The sequence below is a fragment of the Megalobrama amblycephala genome, linkage group LG5 (assembly GCF_018812025.1).
Source record: "Megalobrama amblycephala isolate DHTTF-2021 linkage group LG5, ASM1881202v1, whole genome shotgun sequence".
Classification (NCBI taxonomy): Eukaryota; Metazoa; Chordata; class Actinopteri; order Cypriniformes; family Xenocyprididae; genus Megalobrama; species Megalobrama amblycephala.
In genome coordinates, this window is record NC_063048.1 from 26,095,027 (window position 1) to 26,122,682 (window position 27,656).

At 36.8% G+C, this 27,656-nt stretch overlaps 2 protein-coding genes across 2 annotated transcripts; one reads left to right on the forward strand and one right to left on the reverse strand.

The window, feature by feature from the left end:
• Positions 1-886: 886 nt before the first annotated feature.
• lg5h1orf115 (linkage group 5 C1orf115 homolog) lies at positions 887-2,676 on the reverse strand. Its single transcript, XM_048191533.1, has 2 exons — positions 2,299-2,676; positions 887-1,806 (listed from the first exon to the last, which is right to left on the reverse strand). Exons 1-2 carry the CDS (start codon positions 2,590-2,592, stop codon positions 1,669-1,671), a joined length of 432 nt encoding a protein of 143 aa, XP_048047490.1. The 5' UTR covers positions 2,593-2,676; the 3' UTR covers positions 887-1,668.
• Positions 2,677-4,651: 1,975 nt separating this feature from the next.
• On the forward strand, positions 4,652-26,090 carry apoba (apolipoprotein Ba). The gene is made up of 29 exons (XM_048191534.1): positions 4,652-4,750; positions 5,170-5,223; positions 5,618-5,730; positions 5,966-6,111; positions 6,241-6,382; positions 6,603-6,755; positions 6,846-6,970; positions 8,546-8,634; positions 8,739-9,186; positions 9,284-9,398; positions 9,489-9,632; positions 9,799-10,004; positions 10,640-10,844; positions 10,950-11,129; positions 11,218-11,421; positions 11,541-11,708; positions 11,789-11,994; positions 12,167-12,349; positions 12,447-12,577; positions 14,281-14,491; positions 14,670-14,842; positions 14,931-15,106; positions 15,222-15,343; positions 15,601-15,974; positions 16,166-23,749; positions 23,999-24,110; positions 24,197-24,226; positions 24,326-24,512; positions 24,594-26,090. The coding sequence occupies exons 1-29, from the start codon at positions 4,699-4,701 to the stop codon at positions 25,812-25,814; spliced, it is 13,254 nt and encodes a 4,417-aa protein (XP_048047491.1). The 5' UTR covers positions 4,652-4,698; the 3' UTR covers positions 25,815-26,090.
• Positions 26,091-27,656: the final 1,566 nt, after the last annotated feature.

The window sequence follows — 27,656 nt, forward strand, 5'->3', positions numbered from 1 at the left end:
GGTCATTTTCGAAAAAAATACAACCGTTTATGCTTTATAAACAAAATATCGCCTTGAACGTACTTTCCGCTTCGCATTCTTCATAACGCTTACGCTGAATGTTCTACGCCTTCCCTATTCTACTTATGGAACGAACGCGGCGCCAGTTTCGTTTTTTTCCGTAACTTGAATAGGGAAGGCGTAGGACATTCAGCTTAAGCGTTATGAAGAATGCGGAAAGTACGTTCAAGGCGGTATTTTGTTTATAAAGCATAAACGGTTGTATTTTTTTCGAAAATGACCGATCTATTCGCTAGATAAGACCCTTATTACTCATCTGGTATCGTTTAAAGCCCTTGAAGCTGCACTGAAACTGTAATTTTGACCTTCAATCTGTTGGTAGCCATTGAAATCCACTATAAGGAGAATAATCCTGGAATGTTTTCCTCAAAAACCTTAATTTCTTTTCGACTGACGAAAGAAAGACATGAACATCTTGGATGACATGGGGGTGAGTAAATTTATCAGGAAAAGTGTATTTAAAAGTGGACTAATCCTTTAAGAACCAATAGCCTAGTTCTAGGTCTAACTGTAGTTGTGAACTGAAGCAATCAATTTAAACTATTTGCAAATAATATTTTATATTAAAATATACACATTCCCTCTTATTCATAGGCCTATGTCTAATATCTCGAAAATTGACAATTTGGCAATTTCTAATTATCATCCCCTTCAGTGTCTATGGTGGTTACGACCCATAGGCTATAGAACCTTTTTATAGTGTACATAGATAATATTCTATCTATCTATCTATCTATCTATCTATCTATCTATCTATTTCTGTTGTCCTAGACAATGCTGGCACCTATTGGTAAACAAGTGGAAGTTAATTTCAGGCTTGAAGCAGTTTTAGCAATATTAGCAAGCATTTCAAGTCCAGTTTATTCTTATGCAATTCATTTGTACAAAATTGTAAATACACATTAATTTAATAACAATATTTTTGTTCAATTCAAATTCTAAATCCTGTTTAAAAAACTATTTCTTCACATTACAACAAAGTGTAGAATAGTAAAGTGCAGCTGAATCACATTTATGCCTATACAATGTATTTGCAACATCCAGAAATAAGAATAATAATTAAATCTTGAGAAACAATACAACTTCTGATAACAAACTTAACATACTGTGTTCCACCTGTTCAGCATCACTATTCAGTCCACATCTGTTTCCTTTCTCAGTTTGTCTTCTCAATGAGAGCACTAAATAAAGGCACTCCACTGGCATAACATCCACAATACCATTATTCTATACTTACTTTATCCATCATATTAAATATCAAGTTCAAGAACTTATCTGTTTGGTAAACATGTTTGGCCTAAGCCTGTAAAGTTAAATGTTTTACTCAGTTGTGCATTATCAGACAAATATGTGTAATTATGTGTAAATAACTGTAGTCAATCACAGCATAGGCCTACTTAGTGTTTTCTTGTCAAAGGCAAATTATCTCAAAAATGTAGTCACTACCATGTCTCTTCATTGCCATTCTCTTTTGATAACAGTGGCATATAAACAATAATACAAATTTTGCAATTAGATCAGTTACATATCACTGATATGGAAGTGGCTGCAGTAAAAATGGGGGTCCAACATTGATCAGTGTGCTACCGCCTGATCTCGAGTCATGTGTTAGACGTGAGATCTTGCTCTTTGGATGTCTGGCACTATTGTGGTAGCGACACCCAGTGGCATAGAATAGGCTGTGCTCAAATTCTGCAGTCCCACCACTAAACACTTCCAACTGTAACGAAGAGCTTTTCCCACATTCTGCAAAAAAGGTGGATGAACAAAGATGAATAAAACAATACAGTATTCAAAATCCCCCCTAGGCCTATTCTATTTTAGTGATTATAAAGCAGCTTGTTTTCAAACTTTTTATTAAGAGAAACTATATTGTCAATAGGTTAAATTAATTAACCACACTGAAGAACTGTTGTTAAATAAAAACAACAGATGTTGAGAAGACCAGTTAAAATAAGAAATGTCTGCTTACATGTTTTAGCCTACGTATTTTAGCATTTTCCTTAAGTTTAGTTTGTAGATTGCTTACTATGAGTAGGCTAACCTTGTGAAAGACAAATATAGCAGGCCTATCACAAATAGGCTATTATTTTTCATACAATAGCATGCTTTTGATTCTTCAAACAAATGAAATAATGTTTCTGTGATTATGTCATTAATTTGTTATTATAGGCTATAGCCTATTTACCGTCATGTGTAAACAATCATGATAAGACACTATAATAGTTAACCACGTACTTTTCTTAAACGTTTATATTTGTCTTGTTTTTTCTTGATATTGTCATCTTGTGGTTGGTCAACAACATCCTCCTCAACCAGCGGTTGGTATTTCTCCGGTAGAAAAGCGATGTGCACTTGTTTGGCGGACTTTTCTTTCTTGCTCACGCACTTCGCTGAGTCCAGCATACGCGGCTCGTCCTGAGCCTTGATTCCTTCCTTGGCTGATTGAGCGTCGTTTATAGGAATAATTTTAGATTTGTCCTCCTTTCTTTGTTTTGATTTCCGCTTTAACTTGACACGTTTTCGAGGCATTTTCTTCACATCAAAAATACACTGTCCATCGGAATCAGCTGAACGTGTAAGCAGGTGCGAAGTTCACGGAACTTCGACCGGAGTAGTTTAGCGCATGCGCTGTTCAGCGAACCTGATGTAATGTGTCATTTAGACGGGTTTGAGTATCACTTTTCATTTTGAAGTTGGTATTCAGTAAGTGTTATAGCCTACACTACCGTAGAGTCTTCTGCAACTTGAAATATAATCACAACATTTTAAACTAAACAGGACTTAAAGGGAAAGTTCACCCAAAAATAAAAATTCTGTCATTATTTACTCACCCTCAAGCTATTCCAAATCTGTATACATTTCTTTCTTCTGATGAACATAAAGGAAGATATTTTGAAGATTAGGGGAAACTGAACAGTTCTGAGGCACCATTGACTTCCATAGTATTTTTTCCTACTATGGAAGTCAGTGGTGCCCCAAAGCAGCCTGATTACAAACTTTCTTCCAAATATCTTCCTTTGTGTTCAGCAGAAGAAAGAAACTCATACAGGTTTGGAATAACTTGAGGGTGAATAAATGATGACATCATTTTCATTTTTGGGTGAACTATCCCTTTAAAGTTCAGCTTGAGATTTGGTATAGGCTATGTGTGAGAGAAAGTGGTGGATTGTTTGAATTTGTCAAACAATAATAATAAAAAAAAGCCTTTTCTTTTTATAAACCTATCATGCACTCAAACATTACACCCCTTTAAAATCCATTGTCCATTAAACATATCCTTTTAGACTGTATTACATTTACCCCTGTGAGAAACCGTTTTTACTCTGTTGATAGTTTTGAAAAGGTTTTTAATCAAGTGAGCCCAAGCATGGTTTTAAGATTTTTAGAGGAAATAAATTTGAAACATCTTTTTTAATCTTCCTTTGATTTAATTATACTTTATTTTCGCCATGAATATAGCCTTTGAAGAAAGAAAGAAAGAAGATTACACCCCTTTGGACATTGCGATCACCCATTGATTTATGAAGTTTACAGGTAGGCCATATGCCAGTTTGAGAAAAGAAAATATGCTCCATATCTTACCTTAAAAGAATATAGGCCTACAATATTTTAGTCTGCCAGGCCAAGTATGTGGTTAGGTTATTTCATTTTAGGTTTTGGCATGAAAATCTTAACATTTTGTTGCATTATGAATAAATATATGTGAAGTCACAATGTTAATTGTCTATATAAACTGATAAATGTATTTTATACATTTATTTAGTTTTGTTTTATTGCAAACATCAGCTTTAGACTAAAACAGACTTTGACCACAAGACATATTTTCATGCCAACTACTGGTTTACTCTACATGCAAATACAAATATATATTAAATTATTTACATTGTGCATTGTGACAAAAAAAAAGTTGCTATTTGATTAGGGGTTTTTTTAGCTTGAAAAATACAATTTTTGTTTTGTAGCTTACAAAAAGGACAATTTTCGTCTTCACTGTCAAGAAGATGATTGTGAATATTATGCAACCCTCTTATGTTGTAACTTTGAAAGTGACTTTACGTGTTAACATATCAGCTTGGACTCCTATACATTGTGCCTTATTTAACATATTGATTAGATTTGTGAATTCGGCGTTACGACATACTACCATTTAAAATAGGACAGTGGGTAAATACAGTACAGTCAGAAAATTAAAAATTGAAACATCAGCTACTGAAACCTGTAAAATTTTCATTTTAATCAAGTTTCATTTCGCAAGTATGTAATTGCACTTATACACTTGCAAAATGAGACATATGTAGGCCTAAATATGCTTGAAATTGAAATGAAAATGAAAAAAAAAAGAAATGTATATATGTTTGTGTTTTTATTAGACAAAAATAGGTGCCCTGCATTTATTAACATATTTATTCACATATTAATCATGTTTTTCTTGTGTTCTCCCTGTGTTCTCAAATAGAATATGTTCATGAACTTTGACAAGTCAGAGTTGTCATTTTGTGGTCTTTTGATTGGAGGAGGTTTCAGTTGGAGGCTTAGGGGGTGGGGGGCATGCTATAAAGCACGCGGCTGGGTGGGAATATTTAAGAGAAGTTAGTGAAAAAAACAGAGGGAAAGAGTTTTTTAGTGGCCATAAAGATGGACACTAAATTGTGTCTATTACTCTTCCTCAGTGCACATTTATTTGCAGGTAAGATTATTTATATCTTTTTTTTTTTTTTTAAGTTTGTACTATACATTTGCACTCTCTTTTTGTGCTATCCACATCTTCCCTTTTTACTATTACTCCTATTTGGCCAATTCACCTATTTTTCTTATTTTTCATCCTATTGTTATTCTTATTTGTATTATTATCTTTTTCTGTTACTCAAATGCCTTGTCTTATGAAAGTTTCTAGTGTTTATTATGAAAACAAATTATAGAAATGTTAAGATTGCCGTGCTTGAAATTAAAGTCTAGAGATTGTTCACTGTTTTTACATTTAAGTTTTATGTTTTTTGTCCTCCTTTCTTAGAACTGTGTAGTTATCATTTACTGAGATTTGCTGCATTTTGCTAAACATAAAATTGATTTACTTATAGAGCTACTACTGTTTCTCTGTCTCTGTAGAAGCTGAGGTAGCTGAGGAAGACGGTGGAGAAGGACAACCATCCATATGCCCATGTAAGAAACCAATAAAAAACATGTTGATTATCTTCTAACTAACCTTAGGTTAGTTGGTTGTGACATACTCTATCTTTAGTCTGGCCTACCATGTTACTATCGGCTGCTGAAGATAGCAGCACTGAACTCTGGTACATGGTACATGTGTCTGTGTCAAAAATATTGAATCAGAGAGGTGCCACTCTGTCAACAAATGGTCCAAAGGTCTTTAGATCATCTGATTGCTTAGAACTGACTCTGAAATACTGCCAGGCAATTGTGGCAATTGTGAAATAATTGCAACAACAAATTTGTTATTTAATTGTCATTATTGTCAGTGATAAAATTATTATTATACAGTGACAATTATTGTCAGTAATAATGACAATTATTAAATGCTTTTTTTCTTTTGAAGTGTCTGCAAGGTTCAAGAACCTCAGAAAATATGTTTATCAGTATACAGCCGAGAGCAAAAATGGGGTGACGGGTACAGCTAACCTCAAGAATGGGCCAAAGATCTCCTGTCAGGTACAAAAAAATCCTTAAAATGGCTTAACCTCTTTTTTATATAAGCATTCAACTGGCGTTGGTAAGATGTTTTTTTTTTCTCAAAGGCTGCATTTACATTATTAAAAACAGTAATATTGTGAATTATCATTACAATTTAAATGGCTATGTGTGTGTATATATATTATGAGATGATATGATTATTATATATGAGAATACCATGTGTACTGTATGTATATTCCTTGTCCACCATCAGGTTGAAATTGAAGTCCCACAGATGTGCAGTTTTGTCCTACACACAAAAGAATGCATCCTGAGCGAGGTGTCAATCATCGACGCACAGGGTCAACCTGTTTATAGACAGGCTGCTGGAGCTGAGGCCTTCCAGCTTGCTATGGAGAAGTATGTGGAAAAGCCTTTAATATATGGGATATTCCTCCCCTTAAATAGAGGACATACCCCCAGTTCCTTCAGTACTGATAATACAGTATCCTATTTCACTGAATAGTGATTTTTAATATCCCTTTTCAGGAACCCTCTGAATTTTGTGGTCGAGCAGGTAACCAGTGTTTCCATTTATCCAGAGAAGGATGAGCCAGATAACATTTTGAACATCAAAAGAGGAATCATCTCTGCTCTTCTCGTGCCAGCGGAAGAACACAATGAAAAAATGGTGAGATTAAAACAAAAATGTAGAGTAGACACACAAATGCAGTCGACACCGTTCATTTTCCATTCATTGTATTTCTGTCATATGTAAAATACACTTCTTTTATCTCCAGGTTTAAATGAAAAAAATGCACATTTTAAATCAGATGTTGAATCCCACTGTACACCTCTATAGATTTAATACAGATTTTCCCTAACTTCTTCTATGTTCTTATATTTTTAAGAGTACAATCCATGGCATATGCAAGACTCGTGTCACAGTCAACTCACGGAAGGACATTGACACAGATGTCACTGTAGTCAGAGATCTGTCAGACTGCAGCCATTTCTCACCTCACAGTCTCCCAACCAGCCCCCTGTCCCTCTTGCCTGGCCTGGTAGGACACAAATGACTTCTTTCAATATCCATTCTTTCATATCCATCTCAGTCACTACTCATACAACTTAACTGAAATTTACTTTTGCAGAATGGTGCTATGTCCAAGCTAATCAGCAGTACTCAGACTTGCAACTATCAGTTTGACAACAGGAGAAAGCACATGACTGAAGCCCAGTGTACAGAGAAGCATCTCTTCATCCCGTTCTCACATGAGTGCGTATTCTCTTCCCATAAAGGCTTTGTTTTGGATGCCTGGTATCTGACCTGATCAGAAATGTATACTCAAAACAGGAAATTCAGTTGTTAAAGGGATAATTCACCCAAAAATGAAAATTTGATGTTTATCTGCTTACCCCCAGGCATCCAAGATGTAGGTGACTTTGTTTCTTCAGTAGAACACAAATGATGATTTTTAACTCCAACCGCTGCCGTCTGTCAGTCAAATAATGCGAGTGAATGGGAACTTCTAATTTTTACCTCTAAAACACCACTATGTCCAACTGCGTTCAGCATTCGCTTAGTGAGGTCTGAACGGGCTCTGACAACTGAAGTGATGTCTCGCGCATGAGTGCTATACATCACTTCCGCTGTCAGAGCTCAATCAGACCTCACTAAGCGAATGCTGAACGCAGTTGGACATAGTGGTGTTTTAGAGGTAAAAAATGATATAAATACTGTTCGGTTTCTCGCACAAACCGATCGTTTCGTGTCTTTGGACATCAGTGTGTCGTCACAAGCCACAGGGTTTAAATTGGATTTGTCTAAGCAAGTTTTATTTACTCTTATAGTAGAAGTTCCCATTCACTAGCATTATTTGACTGACAGACGGCAGCGGTTGGAGTAAAAAATCATCATTTGTGACCTACTCAAGAAACAAAGTCACCTACATCTTGGATGCCCTGGGGGTAAGCAGATAAACATCAAATTTTCATTTTTGGGTGAACTATCCCTTTATTTATTCATCCTCGTGTCATTCCAAATGTTATGATTTCTTTTAACACAAAAGGTGATGTACCTAGGCTGTTCACACTGTTCTTTTCCATACAATGAAACTGCCCAGCTAACAAGTATGTTGTAAGAGCATTTTGCTAATGTTCCCAATAAGTTATAAAAACATTATTGAAAGTTCTCTGAATGTTCAAAATGTCCTTTTTTTCAAATGTACCAACATTAAGGGAACGTTAATTTATAATTTTTGCAAACATTATGGAAATGTTACTTTTGAGTGTTCTCTGAATGATTTAAAAACATTTAAAAAACATTAGACGACTGTCCAACTAAAATGTTTCTGGAAAAAAAAAAAACATTTAAGAAAATTACTAAAGACCAGATGACTCTATTAATGTTAGTGGAAGAATGTTTGCTCATGACTTTGAGAGAACCTTGTCAGAACTTTAGCCTAAGTTTTGAGAACGTTCACTGGGTGAATGGTGACCTGAACTGTCAAGCTCCAAAAATTACAAAATAGCACCATTATTATAGTCTATACAGCTTAAATGACTATATTGTGCTGCTGTATTATATTATTTTTATATTATAGCTTTATGAAAATAAATTTAAGTTGTTAATCGCCGAAAGTCTTTCTCTACATCTTAGCTCTCTAAACTTTCAAATGTATTTGAATATGCACCTATTTAAATATGGACCAATTTGAATATGGACCTATTTAAAGTTGCTGCATTGTAATTAGTTATTTAACACAAAAAAATTATGACATCATAATTGATGTCAAACCTGGCATAAACTATGTAATGTTCATGAAAATCAATGTTAAAATTTCTCCTACAGGGGGCAGTATGGTATCTCCTCAGAAGTAAAACAGAGTCTAACCCTACAGGATTCAGTGAAAATAAACAGCAGATATTTCAGCAAAGATGGTGAGTAGCCATCTACTTTGTATTTTTGATAGATTTTGAGAGGTTTAGCGGCATGATAATACGAATAAATAAACAAATTTCCTCTGTCTTTGTCTTCTGAACAGACACTCTTGAGAAGAAGCTCTTTTTAGAGGAGGTGGAGGACAAACTTCCTCTTCAGTCAAAGGATGATGTGCTTGCCACAATGAGAGAGCTGAATACGCTTAGCAGCTCAGGAAAGAGTCAACAGAGAGCCAGCCTCTTCCACAAGTTGGTGTCTGAAGTCCGTGGCTTGAAAAATGAAACGCTTTCTGGAGCTGCTGACGAGATGAAGAAAATATCAGAGTGGCTTACATGGCAGACACTCTTCCAGTGTGGAACCAATGAATGTACCAGTGCAATCATGCAGATCCTCAGGACTTCTGATGAGTCAGCCAGAGGGGTGGATGCTATAGTTTATGCTTTGAGTCTCTTACCCCAGGCCAGCCCTCAGAGGGTTAGAGATATGCTGAGCATGGCCCAAAACAAGCCTAGGAAAGCCATCATGTATGCTCTTGCCAACACTGTGAAACAGTAAGTGTCGGCGATGTTTACTCTGTTAGCTTCTCAGTTAGCACAAGTCAAGAATTCAAGAAAGAATTTTAATAGATAAATGTATATTTTGCACCAGACTTCCTCAAGACCAAGCAACATCAACACCTGAAGTGAAGGAAGTAGCTGAATTTATGGAGTTCATGCTAGGTGATTGCTCTGGAGACGAAGACAGCACTTTCCTTACATTAAGGGTATATGTCACAAGACTCTTTATCCATCCATCTGATGAATATATGATAAACATAAATGATTTATTATTAACCAAAGTATTTGTTGTACAGGTTATTGGTGTCATGGGAAAGTACATGGAGAGATTTCCATCTCTGAAGTCTTCTCTCCTAAATTGCATGGGCCAGACGTACGCTTCTCTGCCAGTACAAAAAGCAGCTATCCAGGCTTTCAGACTCATGGAAATGAATTCAGATGTAAATCAACTCTTGTTAAGATTTACATTTATACGATCCGCATTCCAGTTCTTAAATGCATTGGTTACTCAAATAAAAGTTTAGTTCTTGAAAATAATTTAAAGTGAAAAACGGCATGATCTTAATTCCTGTCAAAGCATTTGATATTTTGATTTCTTTTTACTAGGTGAGAAGTGCCCTGATACAACAGTATGAGAACACAGTGGCACCTGCACAAAAACGCATCGCAGCATATCTGATGCTCATGAGGAACCCTGAGGTTGCAAACGAGGTTCTGAGGACACTTAAGAGTGAGCAAAATGAGCAGGTTAAGAGCTTTGTCTCCTCCCATATCGCCAACATATTGGAGTCAGAAGATCCAAACCTGGGCACGTATGTACACTAATATTTCAAATACTAAATGTGTTTATTATTATGGCCTTGTAGTTCAAAATTATTTGTCTTGATGTTTTAGTTGGAAGCAGAAGCAGAAAATGTACTTGTACAATGGATGTTCAAAAGTGTTTGAAGTTTTGGCCATGTTGTATTAAGATTGAAGATCTTACCTCTCGAGGACAAATTCTTAATTCTTTCCTCAAACAAAAGAAATACTTTTTTATGTTGTCAAGACAACCCCAGTCTTCATATCTTTAATCGTTTTAGGAATGCACCAATATTAAAATTATTTTCATGTTATTGCTGATAACTTATAATCTAATTCTATTTTAATTTGTCTTAATAAATTAATCACAAAACACTCTAAACTAAAATACTATAAGTGAATTTAGGCAGCATAACATTATAAATAACATTTAATGGTGTTATTAAATCAAGTGATTTTAAAGCTAAACTTTAAATGTGAGCGTTAGATTAACGGTAAAGGTATCCATAAGTGATATCCATTATAAGTATCTGATACTTATAGCTTAAAAAAACCTCTAATTTTAGATTAGTCTATGGCCGACATGGCACTGATATATTGTTCATCCATAATATTTTTTGTTGTTGTTATTTTTGTCTATGTTTAGAGCAAAGGACTACATTCTTAAAGCTGTACAGGGGGATGCAAGCTTTAATGCTATGGACTTCACAAAGTTCTCACGTAGCTACAAAATTGAAGTCCCTCTGGTTGGCTCGGTAGAAGGCAACATGATTTTTGACTCTGCCAATTATATGCCCAGAGAAGTCATGTTAGCTACCACACTTGACAATTTCAATGCAGAAATACTGGAGGTACTGTATAAGTTTATCATAAAATACATTTTTTTTTAAAAAAGGCTCTATATTTTTGCCTATATTTTCCATTTTTATGTTTGCATGTGATCACTTCTTTTTCAGATTGGTCTTGAAGGTGAAGGCTTTGAGCCGGCCATTGAAGTTCTCTTTGGTGAAAATGGTTTCTTCCCTGATACAATCTCGAAAGCTATGTACTGGGCCAATGACAAGATTCCACATCCCATCAAACGGGTTTTGGATAAGTGGATTTCCCCACTAAGAGGTGAAAGGATGAAAAGACAGGTAAATATTCTATTCTATCTTAAATCATTTAAGTGTATAATGATAATAATGAAAATAAAAATAATGCTTAAAAATCTTTTCCCTTAAGGTCCCTCAGGACATTATGAGGAATATGGAAGAATACCTCTCAGAGTTCAAAAAACGCCTTGAACAGATTGAAGATGCCCCCAAAGGCTTGGCCTACCTACGGTTTATGGGAACAGAACTGGGATACTTGAAGACCAATGAGCTCAATCTCATCATTCAGTACATTAAACGATACACAGAAACATTTAAGTCAATGTCTATGAATGTAAGTGTTATTCATAGAGTTTGAAAGTATTGTATACTAATTGCATTACCATAAAAATCTCTCATCAACTAAATTTAACTGTAGCTTAATTTAAGTGTGATATTCTTTTGTCATTGCAGTTAATGGGAAAGCTGATATCTAGCTTAGACAATGAGGTTTTTGTCCACTATATGTTCCTGGACAAGGCCTTTATACTACCTACAAGTGCTGGTTTTCCACTGAAGTTTTCCCTATCTGGAGTTCTGGCCCCTGGAGCCAAAGGAGGCATGACCATTGACCGCATGATGGTAATCCTTCTCACTAGTGTAAATTTTGTCATGTCACAATTAAGTAGCAAACTGTTAATGTTTTTCTGTTTTGTTCACAGCAACAGCTTTCATTCATGCCATCCTTAGGAGTGGAGTTTGTTACTCAAATGGGTGTTTATATCCCAGAATTTGTGGTAGCTGGGATTGAGACACACACAAACATGTACCATGAAAGTGCGGTTAATGCCAAAGTCACTGTAAGTGACAGTCAGATCAAGCTCTCCGTCCCTGCTCCACAGGGAAACATCCAGCTCTTCAGCATCAGGTAGGCCATCTAAACTCTCAGTATCCTCCATTTGTTGTTTCTTGTCAGATGCTTTTTTATAATGCATTTATACTGTTGCATACTCACAAGGGTCACTTTTTTCTATAGCACTGAATGAGATTAAAGATTTGAATGTAACATAAAGAAAAATGTGTCTTCTCTTCCACAACAGTAACAAGTTGCTTTCAGTGACCTCCACTCAGACTAAGATTGTCCCCTCCATGGTAGAGGACAGGACTGACTCAACAGAGTGTAATCCCATCCTTCCTGGGATGAATTACTGCACCATTTTGCGCTATTCAAACGCTAGTTTAACCAATAATGCCCCGTACTATCCTCTCACAGGAGAGACAAGGTGAGAAAACGGTGGATGTACAGTATGCAAACAACTTATTTACTTCTATGGTCTATGCACTTAAAAACAATAATAGCAATAAATAATTTCTTTCCAGACTTGCTCTGGAACTTCATCCTACAGGAGAAGTGCCTGAGTATACGGCAACCATTGCTTATGCATTACTCAGGGAGGGAAAAGAGGGACGCCATAAAGTCGATTCTGTGAAAATTGTTCTCAAGGCTGAGAGTAAGTTTTCAAACATTCTTTCTTATTTTATTTCTAACTTTTGCATTTAACATTTATGCTTTGAGGTCATCTACAGTATATGCTTGTGTTAAATCTTGTCAAAAGTTAGTTTTAACAAATACACTACCGTTCAAAAGATTTCGGTAAGTAAGATTTTTCGTGAAGGAAATTAATGCATATATTCAGCAAGAATGCATTAAATTGATCAAAAGTGACATTTATAATATTACAAAAGATTTCTATTTAAAAAAATCCTGTTCTTTTCTAAGTTTCTATTCATCAAAGAATCCTGAAAAAATGTATCACAGTTTCCACAAAACCTCCAACACAACTGGTTTCACTACTGATAATAATAAGAAAAATATATGTTTAGCACCAAATCAGCATATAAAAATTATTTCTGAAGGATCATGTGACACTGAAGACTGGAGTAATGGCTGATTCAGCTTTGCAATCACAAGAATAAATTACATTATAAAATATATTAAAATAGAAAATTGTTATTTTAAATTGTATTGAATAATATTTTATAATATTTTACTACCACAGCTACTATTACTATTAATAATAATAATAATAATAATATATTTATATTAAAGGATTTGTTCACCCAAAAATGAAAATTCTGTCATTTATTACTTAGCTTCATGCCGTTCCACATCCGTAAGACCTTCATTAATCTTTGGAACGCAAATTGAGATATTTTTGTTGAAATCCGATGGCTCAGTGAGGCCTCCATAGCCAGCAATGACATTTCCTCTCTCAAGATCCATAAAGGTACTAAAAACACACCTAAATCAGTTCATGTGAGTACAGTGGTTCAATATTAATATTATAAAGCGACGAGAATATTTTTGGTGTGCCAAAAAAAACAAAATAACGACTTATTTAGTGATGGCCGATTTCAAAACACTGCTTCAGGAAGCTTTGGAGCACAATGATTCTTCTGTGTCGAATCATGGATTCGGATCGCGTGTCAAACCGCCAAACTGCTGAAATCACATGACTATGGCGCTCCGAACCACTGATTCGACACACTGATTCATAACACTCCGAAGCTTCCTGAAGCAGTGTTTTGAAATCGGCCATCACTATATAAGTTGTTATTTAGATTTTTTTGGCGCACCAAAAATATTCTCGTCGCTTTATAATATTAATATTGAACCACTGTACTCACATGAACTGATTTAAATATGTTTTTATTACATTCATGGATCTTGAGAGAGGAAATGTCATTGCTGGCTATGGAGGCCTCACTGAGCCATCGGATTTCAACAAAAATATCTTAATTTGCCTTCCGAAGATTAACCAACTTCTTACGGGTGTGGAACGGCATGAGGGTGACTAATCAATGACATTATTTTCATTTTTGGGTGAACTAACCCTTAGATAATATGTTTAATAGTCACAATATTACTGTTTTTACTGTATTTTTGATCAAATAAATGCAGACTATTTTCAAAAACCTTTCAAAGGTATGTTTAGTGTACATGCATTAAAAATGTACCACCTCTACCTTTAAAAATAGAGTAAAGATGCGGATCACTGATCTTGCACTACACAGATTTTGTCCAGTAATATTCATCTGCAATTTATGAAAATAACTTACTTATTCAGTCAAGATTGCTTGCATTTCAATTAATGAGTTGTCTAGTATATAAGAATGTGAAATCGGTCTTAAAATAAGTTCCTCTTATTTTAAGGTGCTGAACCAACTGAAGCCACAGCAGTTGTGAAATACAATCGCAATAAGAACATCCTCACCACCGACTTTCAGATCCCTGATTATGACTTTGAAGCTGGCATCAAGTTGGCAGTTACAGATAGCAGTGCTAAAGGAAAAAAGATGCGTGGTATTACAATTGATGTAACTAATAAAGACATCCCACAGATTTCCCTAGTTGGGCATGCCAGGTACAGTATAAACAATTATTCTTTTTAAATATGATTTAGTAAAAACTCAGTAGTGGGGAAAAAATATTGGAACAATGCAATCCCATCAGCGTTATGGAGACTTTTATTTTAACATGTCATATACAGTACTTATATGGGCAGTGTCATTTGATGCTAATCTGGATATGTTTCTGCGAAGGCTGGAGTCTATGAGGGATGGTCTGATTGAGCTTCAGTTGGCAGTGCCAGCACTACAGATGGACACCTCTGCCACTGCCACCTTAAAGAATAACAATGGGCTCGTCCTGCAGCTTGAAACAGCCTTTAACATGCCGGAGACAACATCTGTGCAGAAAGCCATACTCCGATATGGTAACGAAGCACACATTGCTAATGAAGCAAACATTCCTGGAATGAATTTGTCATTGTGTTTTTCATTATTTTCTTGGTGACTTTGCAGATAATAATAAGGTTGAACTTGAAATGAAGTCAGATTTAAACTCTGAAGTTGAGAAACTTTTTCCAAATATGGAGGAGTACCTTAGCCAGCTGCAGGCAAGTATTGATGATATCCTTGACCAGAAAGTCACCAAGACTGACATGAAACTTCGTCACATTGTTTCAAAAGGGTTAGAGGTAAGTCCGTCAAATCAAACTTGAGATTTTTCTGAATTGCCTGTATTTTACAGTTTGACTATTTGAATGGCTTTGTTCAAAATGAACATTTCATAATAAGTCCTTTTGTCCCTAGGCAGTGAATATTTGGTTGGATAAATTAGCAGCAGGCAGTTCATTCGTGAACGTAGAGAGGAGCAAGAGAAGCACCCCAGAGCTCACCTTGCCATCTTTGCCCGAAAAAATATATCTTAAATCGTGAGTGACACTATTTGCTACTTTTTACATAAAAAAACTGATGATACAGGAGATATATATACCCAAGGGTGTATATACTACTATTAGGGCCTTTTGTCACAACAGATCAATGTATTACATTAACATTTTATATAGTATAATGAAAATACAGTGATATGTGTCCACATTTTAGACTGTTAGTGTTTATATGCAGGTATATTATATACATTGTTATTGAGCATAAACTTTTTTACTCTTCATGTTTTTGTTATGTTCAGCGATGCACTGATGAGATACCAGTTCAACAAAGGCAGAATCTCCATTTCACTTCCTCTTCTCCTCGGAGGAAAGTCATCTGCTGAACTAAACATCCCTCCCACCCTCACACTCCCACAGATTCAAATTCCTCTTATTGGCCTGGACATTCCTGAGAACAACTATAAGATTCCATCATTCACAATTCCCCGCGCTTTGGACTTCTCCTTACCCATATTAGGTGTAGCAGAGGTGTCTGTCAAGATGAACAGCAACTTTTATGACTGGGAGGGTTCCATCTTAGGGGGAAACAACACTGTTGACGTTCCTAGTTACATTGCTAAGTACAAAGTGATGGCCAGCTGCCCTGTGACACCCCTGTCATACAAAATTGAAGGTATTTAAGTCATCAAAAATCACCACAAAGATGACTGTCATAATGGCATCTTCAGTTTATTTGAATTTATTTTACTTCACTGTACATTAGCACTTTGTTGTTATTATTATACTTATCACATTTTATTAAATTATTAACTAATTATTATTATTCATTATTTATTAAGTGCAATTTTTTTTCTCTTCACATAGGTATGGGTATGATCACTGGTACAGTCGATGATACACTGAAGTACATTGTCAATGGATCCATCAGTCATTGTTTACTTGACGCCAGCCTGAGTGTCTTTGAAACTATGAGTATGGCTGATAAAATCAGTGGTAGGACCAACTACAGGATTGAAGCATCTAGTCCACTTGGTCTAGACACCTCTGTGTATTATTCAGCTCAGTCAGCTTCCACGAGTGATGAAGTCATTGGAGATGGAAACTTTGATGGATTTATCAGGATAGGCTCTCTCTATGCTAATTCCACCCTCAGCCAATCTTACATCTACAATATGATCAAAAGAGAAGGAAAAGGAGAGTCCACATTGAAGTTTGACTCCTCAATTATCCAAGGTCAGAATGTGATCAAAGGATCCTACGTCAATGGAGAGCTGTCACTTTTGTCCAAAACAAATGTGCAAAATGATGCTCTGAAGCACGTGGTCGAGTTAAAGCACAAGAAAGGCCAGCTGTCTGTGAAGTCGGATGGTAGCACGACTGCACTTGGAAAAGCGCTCCGCTGTAAAGCTGAACTTGATGTCACAAGTGAGGAAGCCATACTGAAGGTTGAATCCCAGGCAGATGATGCAACACATCATGCATACTCCCTCCTAACTGGATCCCTAAACAGTAACGGCCTTGAAATTAACACAGAAGGTTTGCTGAATTTTGAAGGTGGACGTGGGACACACAAAGGCACACTTACTTTTGGAGCAAATGGTTTGACGACCAGTTGCATGACAACCATTGATGGAATCTCTTTGACTTTTGAAAATAACTTCAATGGTGGAATTGATAGCGATGGAGCCTCCATGTCTCTTGTATCAAAAGGATCAACACAGGATAACACAGTTGAGCTCAATGCGGAGGGTAAAATTTCACCCAAAGAAGTGCATCTAACCAGCGTTTTTAAAGGGAATGCCTTTGATGGAACTGCAAGAAACACAATGAACTTTGGTATTAATAAGCAAGGACTGAGTCTGTCTAATACTATGATGGGTACCTTACAGAAAATGAGATCGGAGTGCACACATACCCTGACTATAACGTTATGGACCTTAGCTTTCCGCTCCAAAATGAACAATTTCATCTGTGATGGAGCGTCCTACAATCACGACATTAAGATTAATATGAGGCCATTTATCACATCGATAAGTGCAAATAACGAACTTGAGATTTTTGATTTTGGACTCAGTGGTGATGGTCACCTAAAGATGGAGCCATTTAAGATGGATGTAGCTGGAAGCCTCAGTGGGAAGTATGGGGAAGAGGATAACGTTAAACACAGCTGTGAATTTAGTTACGCAGATCTGGCTGGCACCATCAAATGCGATACAACAGCAAAAGTCTTTGATTTCCAGATAAGTAACAACTTCGACTTGGATTTTGCTGGACTGTCTTCTGTTATGAACAGCAAGACACAAGTAAATTGTGAATCTTTACGTCTTGAAAATAACATTCGCACAATGGCCATGCCGTTTAGCCTTACAATCGATGCCAATTTGAACAGTGATGGCACTGTGAAGTTTTATGGTAAACACAGTGGTCAGCTCTACAGTAAGTTCCTCTTGAAAGCTGAACCATTGGCCATTGCTAAGTCCCATGAATGCAGAGCTTCTGCTGTACACATGTTGCCAAACGGAGAGTCACTTGAAACAGACATTGAAAACAAGTTTGACAGCTTTCTGATACCTAATGAACAGTCTGTGGTATGGAAGGTTAAGTCAAAGCTAAACAATCATGCATACAACCAAGATGTCAATATTTACAACAAAGAAAATGAGATGGGGGTCCAGTTCTCTGGAGTGCTTCAAACAAATCTTTTGAACACTGAAACAATATCTAGTGATATTCCATTAGACAATCAAAAGTTTAGTGCTTCTGGGTTTGTCAAGTATGATAAGAACAGCGACTGTCACATTATTTATTTTCCATTTATCGAGAGCTTCCCTGCTGCCTTTGAAAGAATGAAAAATGCAATTCTTCATAAATTCGAATCCCTCCAAAACTACATCAACAGTTTAGATATCAATGGTTTGATAAGTCGGTTTAGAAACAAGTTGGATGAACTCCCTCAAAAAGTGAATGACATCATAGTGGACATGGACCTAGAGAACAAAGTCAACAATGTCAAGAACCAGCTGATTTCCCTCATACATGACTACACTGTATCAATAGATGACCTTGATGCATATGCAGAGGAAATTAAGCAAGCTTCTGGAAAGAAAATTATTGATTTAGCGACAAGAATTAGGGATCTAATGATTCAAATCAAAGATGGCATTGAGAGTGGATCATGGGCCAATTCTGTCTCTGACATTTTGACGCAGATTGGAGATGAACTTAAATCTTTTGATGAGAAGTATGAAATAACCAAAACAATCATCAGAGGCATTGATGGTATTGAAGATATAATAAGACAGATTGATTTACAAAAGCTGCAGGACAGCAGTGCTGCTTGGTTGAAACAACTGGATGCAAAATATGAAATTAAAACCAAACTTCAGGAAAAGCTGAGTGAACTGAGGACGATTGTTGAGACATTTGACATCAAGATGTTACTTGACAGTCTGAGAGACTATATAATCTCATTTGACTTGAATGAATATGTGGAAGAACTATCTTATCAAATCCCATATGAAGACATCGAGAGAGTGCTGGATTCTGCAAAGGATGTCATTGTCAACTGGATAGATGAATATGAAATTCCACAGAAAATCAATAGAGTTTATTTAAATGCACAAGAGCTTATATTAAGGTATGAAATTGACAAGAAAATTGAAGTTTTTGTGCAGCAGGCCATTATATTAGTCAAGCAGTACAGAATCCAAAATCTGGTGCAGGCTGTAGTGGATACTTTAAAATCTATCCAGTTTGAGTACATCTCGGATAAGGTTATGGAGGTCTTGGATAGAATTGTTGCTCTGTTAAAGGTTATGGATTTCAAAAAGATTATAGATTATTTAAATGAGTACATTCTCTTGATTGTAAAGACATTAAGAACTTTTGATTACAACACATTTGTTGATGAAGTAAATGAGAAAGTAAAGAACATAGTCAATTATATTAACAAGCAGATAAATGAAGTTTATGAAATCCCTCAAAAAATAGAGGCATCCAGAGAGTTTATAAAAGAGATGCAGGTGACGGTTATTGATTATTTGGAGAAAATGAAAAATACAAGGATAGCTGAAGTTTGCAAGAATATTATAGATGTAATTGACACTACTGCATATAAAGACATAAAACTGAAGATCCAAGACATTCTCGAGGATGCGAGGCAGAGAATCAGTGACATGGACATCAGAGATGAAATCTCACTTTACTTGGAAAGGGCAAGTGGTGCTTACATCAACATGATTGAATACATCTCATCACATTTCATAAAACTCATTGATGAAATTAAGAAGATGGTTGAAGATAAGGCGCTCCTCAATCAAATCACTCAAGCTGTGGAGGGAGTTCTCAATGCCCTAAAGACAGCAGAAATTGATGTACCTACCTTTGTTCTTCCATTCACAACTCTTGAGGTTCCTGCCTTTAAGATTAAAATGGCAAGGATACATGATATTACAATTCCAGTAATGATAACAATACCTGAATTCACTATTCTGGACTTGTTCAGTCTTCCTTCCATCACAGTTGACTTTGAGAAAATCAAGCAGAGCATTATTGACTTCATTGACAGAGTTCGTCAGATAGAAATGCCAGAAGTGGACCCTGAAGCTATCTTCGGGAACTTACGAGCTCTTTATCTTTCCGACTTGCCTAATTTTACTTTTTCAGAGATCACTCTATCAGAGATCAGATTCCCAGAGATCACTGTTCCAAAACTGAAACTGGATAGTTTTGAGATCACCATGTTGCCAATTCCTGATGTCAAAATACCTGAAATTCCATTTGAACCATGCCTACCTGCTTTCGGCAAACTTTATGGAGAATTCAAAGTAGATTCTCCTTATTATACAATGATGACATCAGCAGCTTTCGAGAACACAACCAGAACACCCAAATCTCCACAGTTTAAAGCTACCCTGAACTCAATGGGAAAGTCAAGCCTTGAATTTCTTGACTATACTCTGGATGCAATGCTTCAAATTGAAGCTCCAAAAATGAGAAAAATGGTTATTAGTGAGACTGTGAAAGTTAGTCACAAGGCCCTTGGAATTGACCATGAGGCTTCTGTTCTCTTAAGTGGTCCTTCAGCAGAAGCAACAGTCAAGACAGCTGCTAAAGTCATCACTCATATATACACAGCTGATTTGATTAACAATGTAGGCATTGCTTTAAAAAATGGAATATCTGCAAATATAGACACAACTTACACGCATAATCTGAACATACCCAACATAGATTTTTCCAGTCAGGCTATAATAACCAAAACAGCAGAGGCTCGCTTTGAATCTGGGATTATATCCGTGACCATTGGAACAGTGGGAAGTGGAAAATGGTCTCCATTAAGTCCATCAAGGACCATCAAGTCCATTGATGACTATTCTGATGAAATTACACACAAGAGCAATTTGGAGTTCACTGTCAACGCTGGTGCAGCAAAGCTCAATTTTGAAGGAGAAACAAATAGCAGAAACCTTAAGATGAAGCAGTCAGTTAATGCAGAGTCTGTCATCCTGAGCCACATTACTGTTGATGCCAGGGCTGAGACTGAGGCGCCTTTCATTAAGGGCAGTGTTTTGACGCTTAAAGGAAAGGCTCAAATGGAGGATGTCCGAATGGAAATAGGAATTTCACATAACGCTGAGCTCATTGGAAAAGTGAGTGGAAGTATATCCAACGCATGTGAGTTCTTGGCTCAACCATTTGAGGTCACACTTGATTGCAGAAACAAGGGTAACTCTAAAATTCTCTTGCCCCTAAAGCTGACTGGAAAAATTGATCTCCAAGATGACTTTGGATTTACCTTGAACTCCAATAAGCAACATGCTTTTTGGGTAGGTCTGGCTCGCTTCAATCAGTACAAATACAAACACAACTTTACTTTGGATAACAGTGAAAATGAAGCTGGAATCTATGGTTTTGTTGATGGTGAGGCCAATCTTGACTTTTTGACTGTTCCACTCAGTATTCCAGAAATTATGATCCCATACCTGGGTATGAAAACACCAAAAATCAAAGAGTTTTCTCTTTGGGAAGATTATGGTCTGAAAGATCTTCTGACCACCCCTCAGCAATCATTTGACATTGATTTCAAGCTCTTGTATCAGAAAAACCCAGACAAGCACACATTTGATCTAAACCTTGAGCCGATCTATGAAGCCTTCAATGAAAATGCCAAGATCTTGAATCTGCATTTTGAACTTGGACGAGACCACATTTTTGATGCCCTCACCAATTCCTACAACAAAGCCAGAATTCAGTATGAAAAGTACAAAATTGACACATCAAACCAGCCACCAAGATATTTCACTGTTCCTGGATACACCATACCCATACTAAACATTGAGGTTTCAGCCTTCCGAGCCGAATTGCCCGCATTTAGTTATTTCATACCCAAGGAGGTAAGCACACCAAGCTTTAAAGTTCCTTTTATGGGTTTTTCGGTGCCATCATACACTCTTGTGCTTCCATCTTTGGAGCTACCAGTCTTGTATGTTCCTGAGACGCTTCGAGACTTGACCCTACCCACATTTACAATACCAGAAATCCAGAATAACATCATGATACCTGCATTTGGAAATATGACATATGATTTTTTAATCAAATCTCCTGTAATATCTCTGAATGTCATTGGTGGCCTGTATAATCAGTCTGACATTGTCATCAAGTTTGATGTCTCGTCAACATCCGTGTTTGATGTCCTAAAAGCTAAACTTGATGGTAGTACCACCATCAATAAAAGGAGAGGTCTGAAGATGGCCACAAGTCTGTCCTTTGTACATATGAGTGCTGAATGTAGTCATGAAAGCACTGTGAGCCTCACCAAGAGGAATATGGAAGCTTCCTTAACAAACCTAGCAAAGATTAAGCTTCCAGTTTTTACGATGGACCTACATCAAGTGATTCGTGGTAATACTAAGTCTAATCCAAATATAGACTCTAAACTAACGTGTAAAATAATGTATAATTTACCTGTAATCAAGATGGAAGGCACTGGAAGCATTGATCACAATTTTGCTCTTGAGGCGCTGTCATCCTATTTCTCTTTGGAGAGCACTTGGAAAGGAAAAACAGAAACAACCATCATGGAAAGTGCAAATCTTGCTGGATCTTTGGACAATGAAGCAACTATTTATGTGAATGCCAATGGTCTTCGTTCCACACTGAAAACTGATGTAACATCTAAGGTCTACCACCAAAAGGCTGGTTCCTTGAATATGGACATCACTAAGAACCTTGCTCTTGAGGCCTCTCTGCGGCGTATTTATGCTACGATGACTTACACAAGCACTAATGCAGCTAGTATTGCATCGTTTTCAACAAACGGAAAGCAAAATGTGAGGTTGACGCTTGAGTTTGTTCCATTGACAACTTTGACAGCTAATTTTGATATTGACATATCACAGCCGAGTGACCTCGGTCATGCTGGCATAGTGCAGAATGCAGATCTTTCCATCACTTCAGACAAGCAAAAATTACTTTGGAGTGGCAAGGAACAACTAGCAACACTGATCCATTCCTCTGATCTGACACTATCAAACGATGAGTCTGAAATCCGCATGGAAATGTCTGAATCCATTGAGGGGGATGTTGCATTCCTGAAGTCCATCAAATTGCCAGTCTACCATAAGAGTCTATGGGACATATTTAAATTTGGTGAGGTCACCAAAACTGACCAATTACAGTTCCTCAATGTTTCAACTGTTGTGATATACACCAAGAGCATGGAGGGAACACTGTTTGCGCTACCAACAAGATTGTTTGAAAATGGCGTGACGTTTAATATCCCGCAAACAACAGTCAGCATTCCGAATTGGTTTAAAGAAATTCCGCAAATGATTAGGGAGGTTGATATGCGATTCAGAGAACCTGACCTGCCTGATTATGTCTCAATACCACCAGTCATAGCTGTTCCGGAGTTTACTGTACCTTTCACTACTCTCCATGTACCGTCCTTTGTCATTGATTTGACAAATCTGGAAATCCCCAATGAGATCAGTACACCTAACTTTGATATCACTTTGCCTGGTTTACCAAAAGTGGAAATCCCTAGCGTAAATGCTAAAACAAAATATTTGAAAGACAAAATGGCTCATTTGTTTGTAAGTTTGCCACAGTATGAAATTACCATCTCACCATTTAACCTTCCCAAAGCATTCGACATTGGCGAGTACCCAATACGTCTGGATGACATCACAAAAACACTATATCATTTTGAATTGCCAACTATTATCATCCCTGAACAAAAAATTGAAGTCCCAGAGATATCACTCCATCTCCCAGCTGGTGTGTTTATTCCAACCTTTGGTTCCCTATCAGCCACTGTCAAAGTGTCTTCCCCAGTTCACAACAATACATGGACTGGAAATATGGAAAACACAAAGTCAGGAATTGTTTGCACATTGAAGTCCACTTGCACGTCCACCATGGTTTTCCTGGAGTATGACTTGGATGGTAAGTTTAAAAGACTTTTGCAAGTTCATATATATTTACTGGCACTTTGTTATAACTTTAATTAACAAACATAATATTACATTTATATAATTGTAAACAAACCAATAATTAAACATGAAGAGATATAATAATAAATAATATGTATTTTGGATATATGCAATTGATCTGTCAAGCATTGTGCAATATTTCTCAATTAATTTTATTAATTAATACTAATATTATTTATTCATTTTCACATTCCCTTTTTAGTGATTGCCACCATCATTTTTGAGAATGGAGCTCTGGGTCTAGATGGAAAAAGTACCTTCACTCATCGTGATGTAAATATAAACTGGAAGCATGATCTCAGTCAGAATCTAAGGTAAGAACAATTAATCAATTTCTCAAACCTACACATTTATAAAGTCTCCTGTCATAATTTCCTAATGATTTTTGTTGTTTCTCCAGAATGAAACGTGAAGAGTCTTCAGTTTCTAGGTAATCGCTTGAATTTCTGTTTTACATAGGCCTTGTTTTGCTATATGCATTGCAAAATTGCAATACTAATATTACGGTGAATGTTTTTTTACACTACAGTCCTTCACGTCATACACTGGGCATTGATGTAGCAAGCCAGACCTTTGCTGACATGAGCTTTCGTTATGCATCGCACAACAATGGAATTACATCCTCGATATCCTCACCAGCAGCTGGCTTCATTGGGTTCCAGTTCACTAGGAGGTCACCATCTCAGTTTTATGCAAAACTGTTCAGCAGATATTTGGTAAGAGAGTGATAATCTTTTGTCAACAATTTATATAACTTGTTTAAATATTTTAACAAAATGTCTGCATTGTTTATCCAGTCAACCCCTGACAAGGACACAGACCTGATGAGTTTCAAGGTGACTTTGAAGAACTCTGAAAAGTTGAGCATTCAGGTTGGCTATCATATCAATGGGCTCTCAGACATGATTAATGGCCTTAAGGAAAGACTTCCGTCTATCCTAGCAGCTCTTCACAAGTTTATCAACCAGTACCACATTGATCACTTTGGCATGGACCTGAACCGTGCTGCCCTAAAACTGAAGAACACACTCTCCAATGGCATCGACAGAGCTTACCAGGAGATCCCGTCCTTGATTGATACTCTGCAGACCTCAGTTGAGCAGCTCAGACAGCATGGTAAAAATATGTGGAGGAGAACACTGGAGAACTTTCCCCAGATTGATCTTCAAGAGTTGAGCAGAAGGTTCTTCAGCAGTGCCAATGAACTCCTTCAGAAGTATGAGTCAAACATGCGGGTTCTCTTTGATGCTGCCATGAAGTTTTTGAGGGACACAAAATTCCATCTTCCAGGTCTGGAGGAGAAGCTTACCGGGCAGGAGTTGTACAATAGGATCAGGCAGTCCATTTCAAAGACGACTGATAGAATAACTACAGGGTTTTTTAGTCTCATGGAAACCATTGCTGACTCCGTTTCAGATTACATCAACAAAGTAGAATTTACTCTTCCTGGTACCACTAAGGTTATTAGTGGGAAGAACATTTTGAAAGATCTAAGGTCTGCCATGAAATCAGCAAAGGATCAGATTATGCAGGCGATAGAGGGATGGGAAAACCTCAAATTGGAGACGGTGTTCCAGGACCTGTTAAACTCAGTAAGGGATTACATCCAGAGAGCAGAAGAGTTCCTGAACTCTCTCAGGACTGAAAAACTGGAAGAAATTTCCTCACGTATCAATGGGATTTACAAAGAGGCAGGGAACTTACAAGTTACACAGAAGATTCGTGAATGGATGCGGGAGGCTAAAAGAGGTTTATCTGAGCTCAGAGACTTTGCCAAAAGTAAAGTCCAAGAGCTGTACAATGAAATATCCATGGAGAAGCTCAACTCAAATCTGAAAGATTTTCTCATGGTATTAGAATCGTATATCAATAGCCTGTTTAAGAGCTATCTTGCGTTTATGAAGTCATTGCCGTCATATACAGAACCATACGTACGAGTTTCAAACAAAAAAACGGATGTAGATATTCCTCTTCCTTTCTATTGGAAATCTTTTAGTGAATGGCCCAGCGTGGCGTAAACCTTTTGTCTAAAAAGTCTGCATTAGAAACACTTTTTCTGTCCACTGTTTTCTTCTGTCCGTTATTGTGTTCCTTTAAACACTGTATTATGAAGTTTGTATGTCATTTCTATATTTTAATCTTTAATTTAATTGTAGAAAATTAAAGTATAAATAATATAGTAATGTTTGGAATGTCTGTCTTGGTGAACCATGTTTTAAGAATATAATTAAGCTAAAATGATTTTGTAAAATTGTATTTAAGGAAATACATAAATAAAAAGCTGCAAGACATTACATAAATTGAAGTGAAAAACATTTGCAATGTGCAAAGATTATTACAAATGGGGAGTTTTTATATAAACAGATGACTTTGGAGTGCTTTTCCACAATTCCTTAGAAATGTCCTTTACAGTTCTACAAAGTTGTTAAAATACTGCATTGAATTTGTGATAGCGTTTACAGCTTTTGGTCAAAAGAGGGCGATGTCTTCATGGCAACAAATGACACACGGCTGTGGATTTCACTTCTTGCACCTTGTAAGATCATAAATGGTTAACCAGCCGTGCTGTTTCACTCCACTCAGTGCATGGCCACACCAGTATAATATAGTAGGTTACATTCCCACCATATACTGCCCCTGGTTACCTGGTGGGGAACAGTTCCCTCCTGTTGTTATTTCATATAACCTCATCAAAAGAGCCCCAAAACAAATGTTGCTAAGCAGAGAGACTGCCACCTGTTTGGAATCTGGGCCTGTGCTGTGTTCAAGTGCGTGCTGCTTTTCCCACACCAGTCTTTTCAGACAAGGTTAGAGGTCATTAGCACTGGAGTGGGGGTGTAAGGGATAGGATGTAGGCCTCATCTGGCTCTTCTGCTACTTTTTTTTTTTTTTTTTTTTTGCTACCTGGATGAATGTAACTTTCATGCAGTACATCATTTTTTTCTTCCAATGTGGCTGTCAGAACTCACAAATCCTTAGAATCACTCAAAACTAAGCATAGCCTGAGTGTATGGTGACCCAAAAAAAGATCTTATCACTCATCATGCATCAACACCTGTGTTCTTTAGGAACTTCCTGTTAATATTTATAACAGCTTTGCTAGATGATGCATTTCTGTTCCAGAAACATTCAAATATTAATTTCTCCATCTAAATTTCATATAACATATGGATAACATATCTGGCATTGATAGCTGATACAGAAATACTTTTTCTCTCACTCATCATGAATATTGAGAAAACTGAAGTTTGCCAGTTAGGTACATGTGTAACAAAAGCATAAAAGCATTTCTATATCCAGTTCTTGATGTGACAATTAGTTTTGTCCTGCCAAAAGAACTATCAGCATTACTGCATCTGCTCCTGGAATAAAGGGAATAAGGCAGTAGCCTGCTACCATATTCATGATGAAGTGCTTTCTTAGGAAAGACGTTTTCCATTTCTCTTGGCATTCGTTCATTCACTTGTCAGAGGTTTAACGTAACACTCCGAAGAGTATGCCAGTTATTATTTAGCCATGGATACTTGGCAAAACAACTTAGGTGATGTTTCACAAGTAACTGAGTAGCACAGCATAGCTGTCTGCTGTTTTCCGAAGGATGTCCAAATGGAAGCAGCGAGCAAATTGGTCGCTGTCCATTTTCTCCCCTTACTGCTGGGGATTCCCAATCCCAAGATTCATATATAATATTTCTGCCTAAAGATTGGAAAAAGTATTGAGACAAATACAGTACACTGAAATATTGGCTAATGCTGTGAATGAAAGATAGTTTGTTGGTAGTTTTATTCATGGTTGTCCATCATTGTGGACCCCCGCCGTGTGAAGATGAACTTCAGGATATGGAGAATCAGCCTCCCAGT

What these genes read in the sequence shown, in the direction of transcription:
- lg5h1orf115 (XM_048191533.1), bottom strand. Translation starts at nt 2,592, where the DNA reads ATGCCTCGAAAACGTGTCAAGTTAAAGCGGAAATCAAAACAAAGAAAG. An exon ending in AATATAAACGTTTAAGAAAA is followed by an intron (nt 1,807 to 2,298) that starts GTACGTGGTTAA and finishes CCTTTTTTGCAG; the next exon opens with AATGTGGGAAAAGCTCTTCG.
- apoba (XM_048191534.1), top strand. Translation starts at nt 4,699, where the DNA reads ATGGACACTAAATTGTGTCTATTACTCTTCCTCAGTGCACATTTATTT. An exon ending in CAGTGCACATTTATTTGCAG is followed by an intron (nt 4,751 to 5,169) that starts GTAAGATTATTT and finishes CTGTCTCTGTAG; the next exon opens with AAGCTGAGGTAGCTGAGGAA. An exon ending in TGACCATTGACCGCATGATG is followed by an intron (nt 11,709 to 11,788) that starts GTAATCCTTCTC and finishes TTTTGTTCACAG; the next exon opens with CAACAGCTTTCATTCATGCC.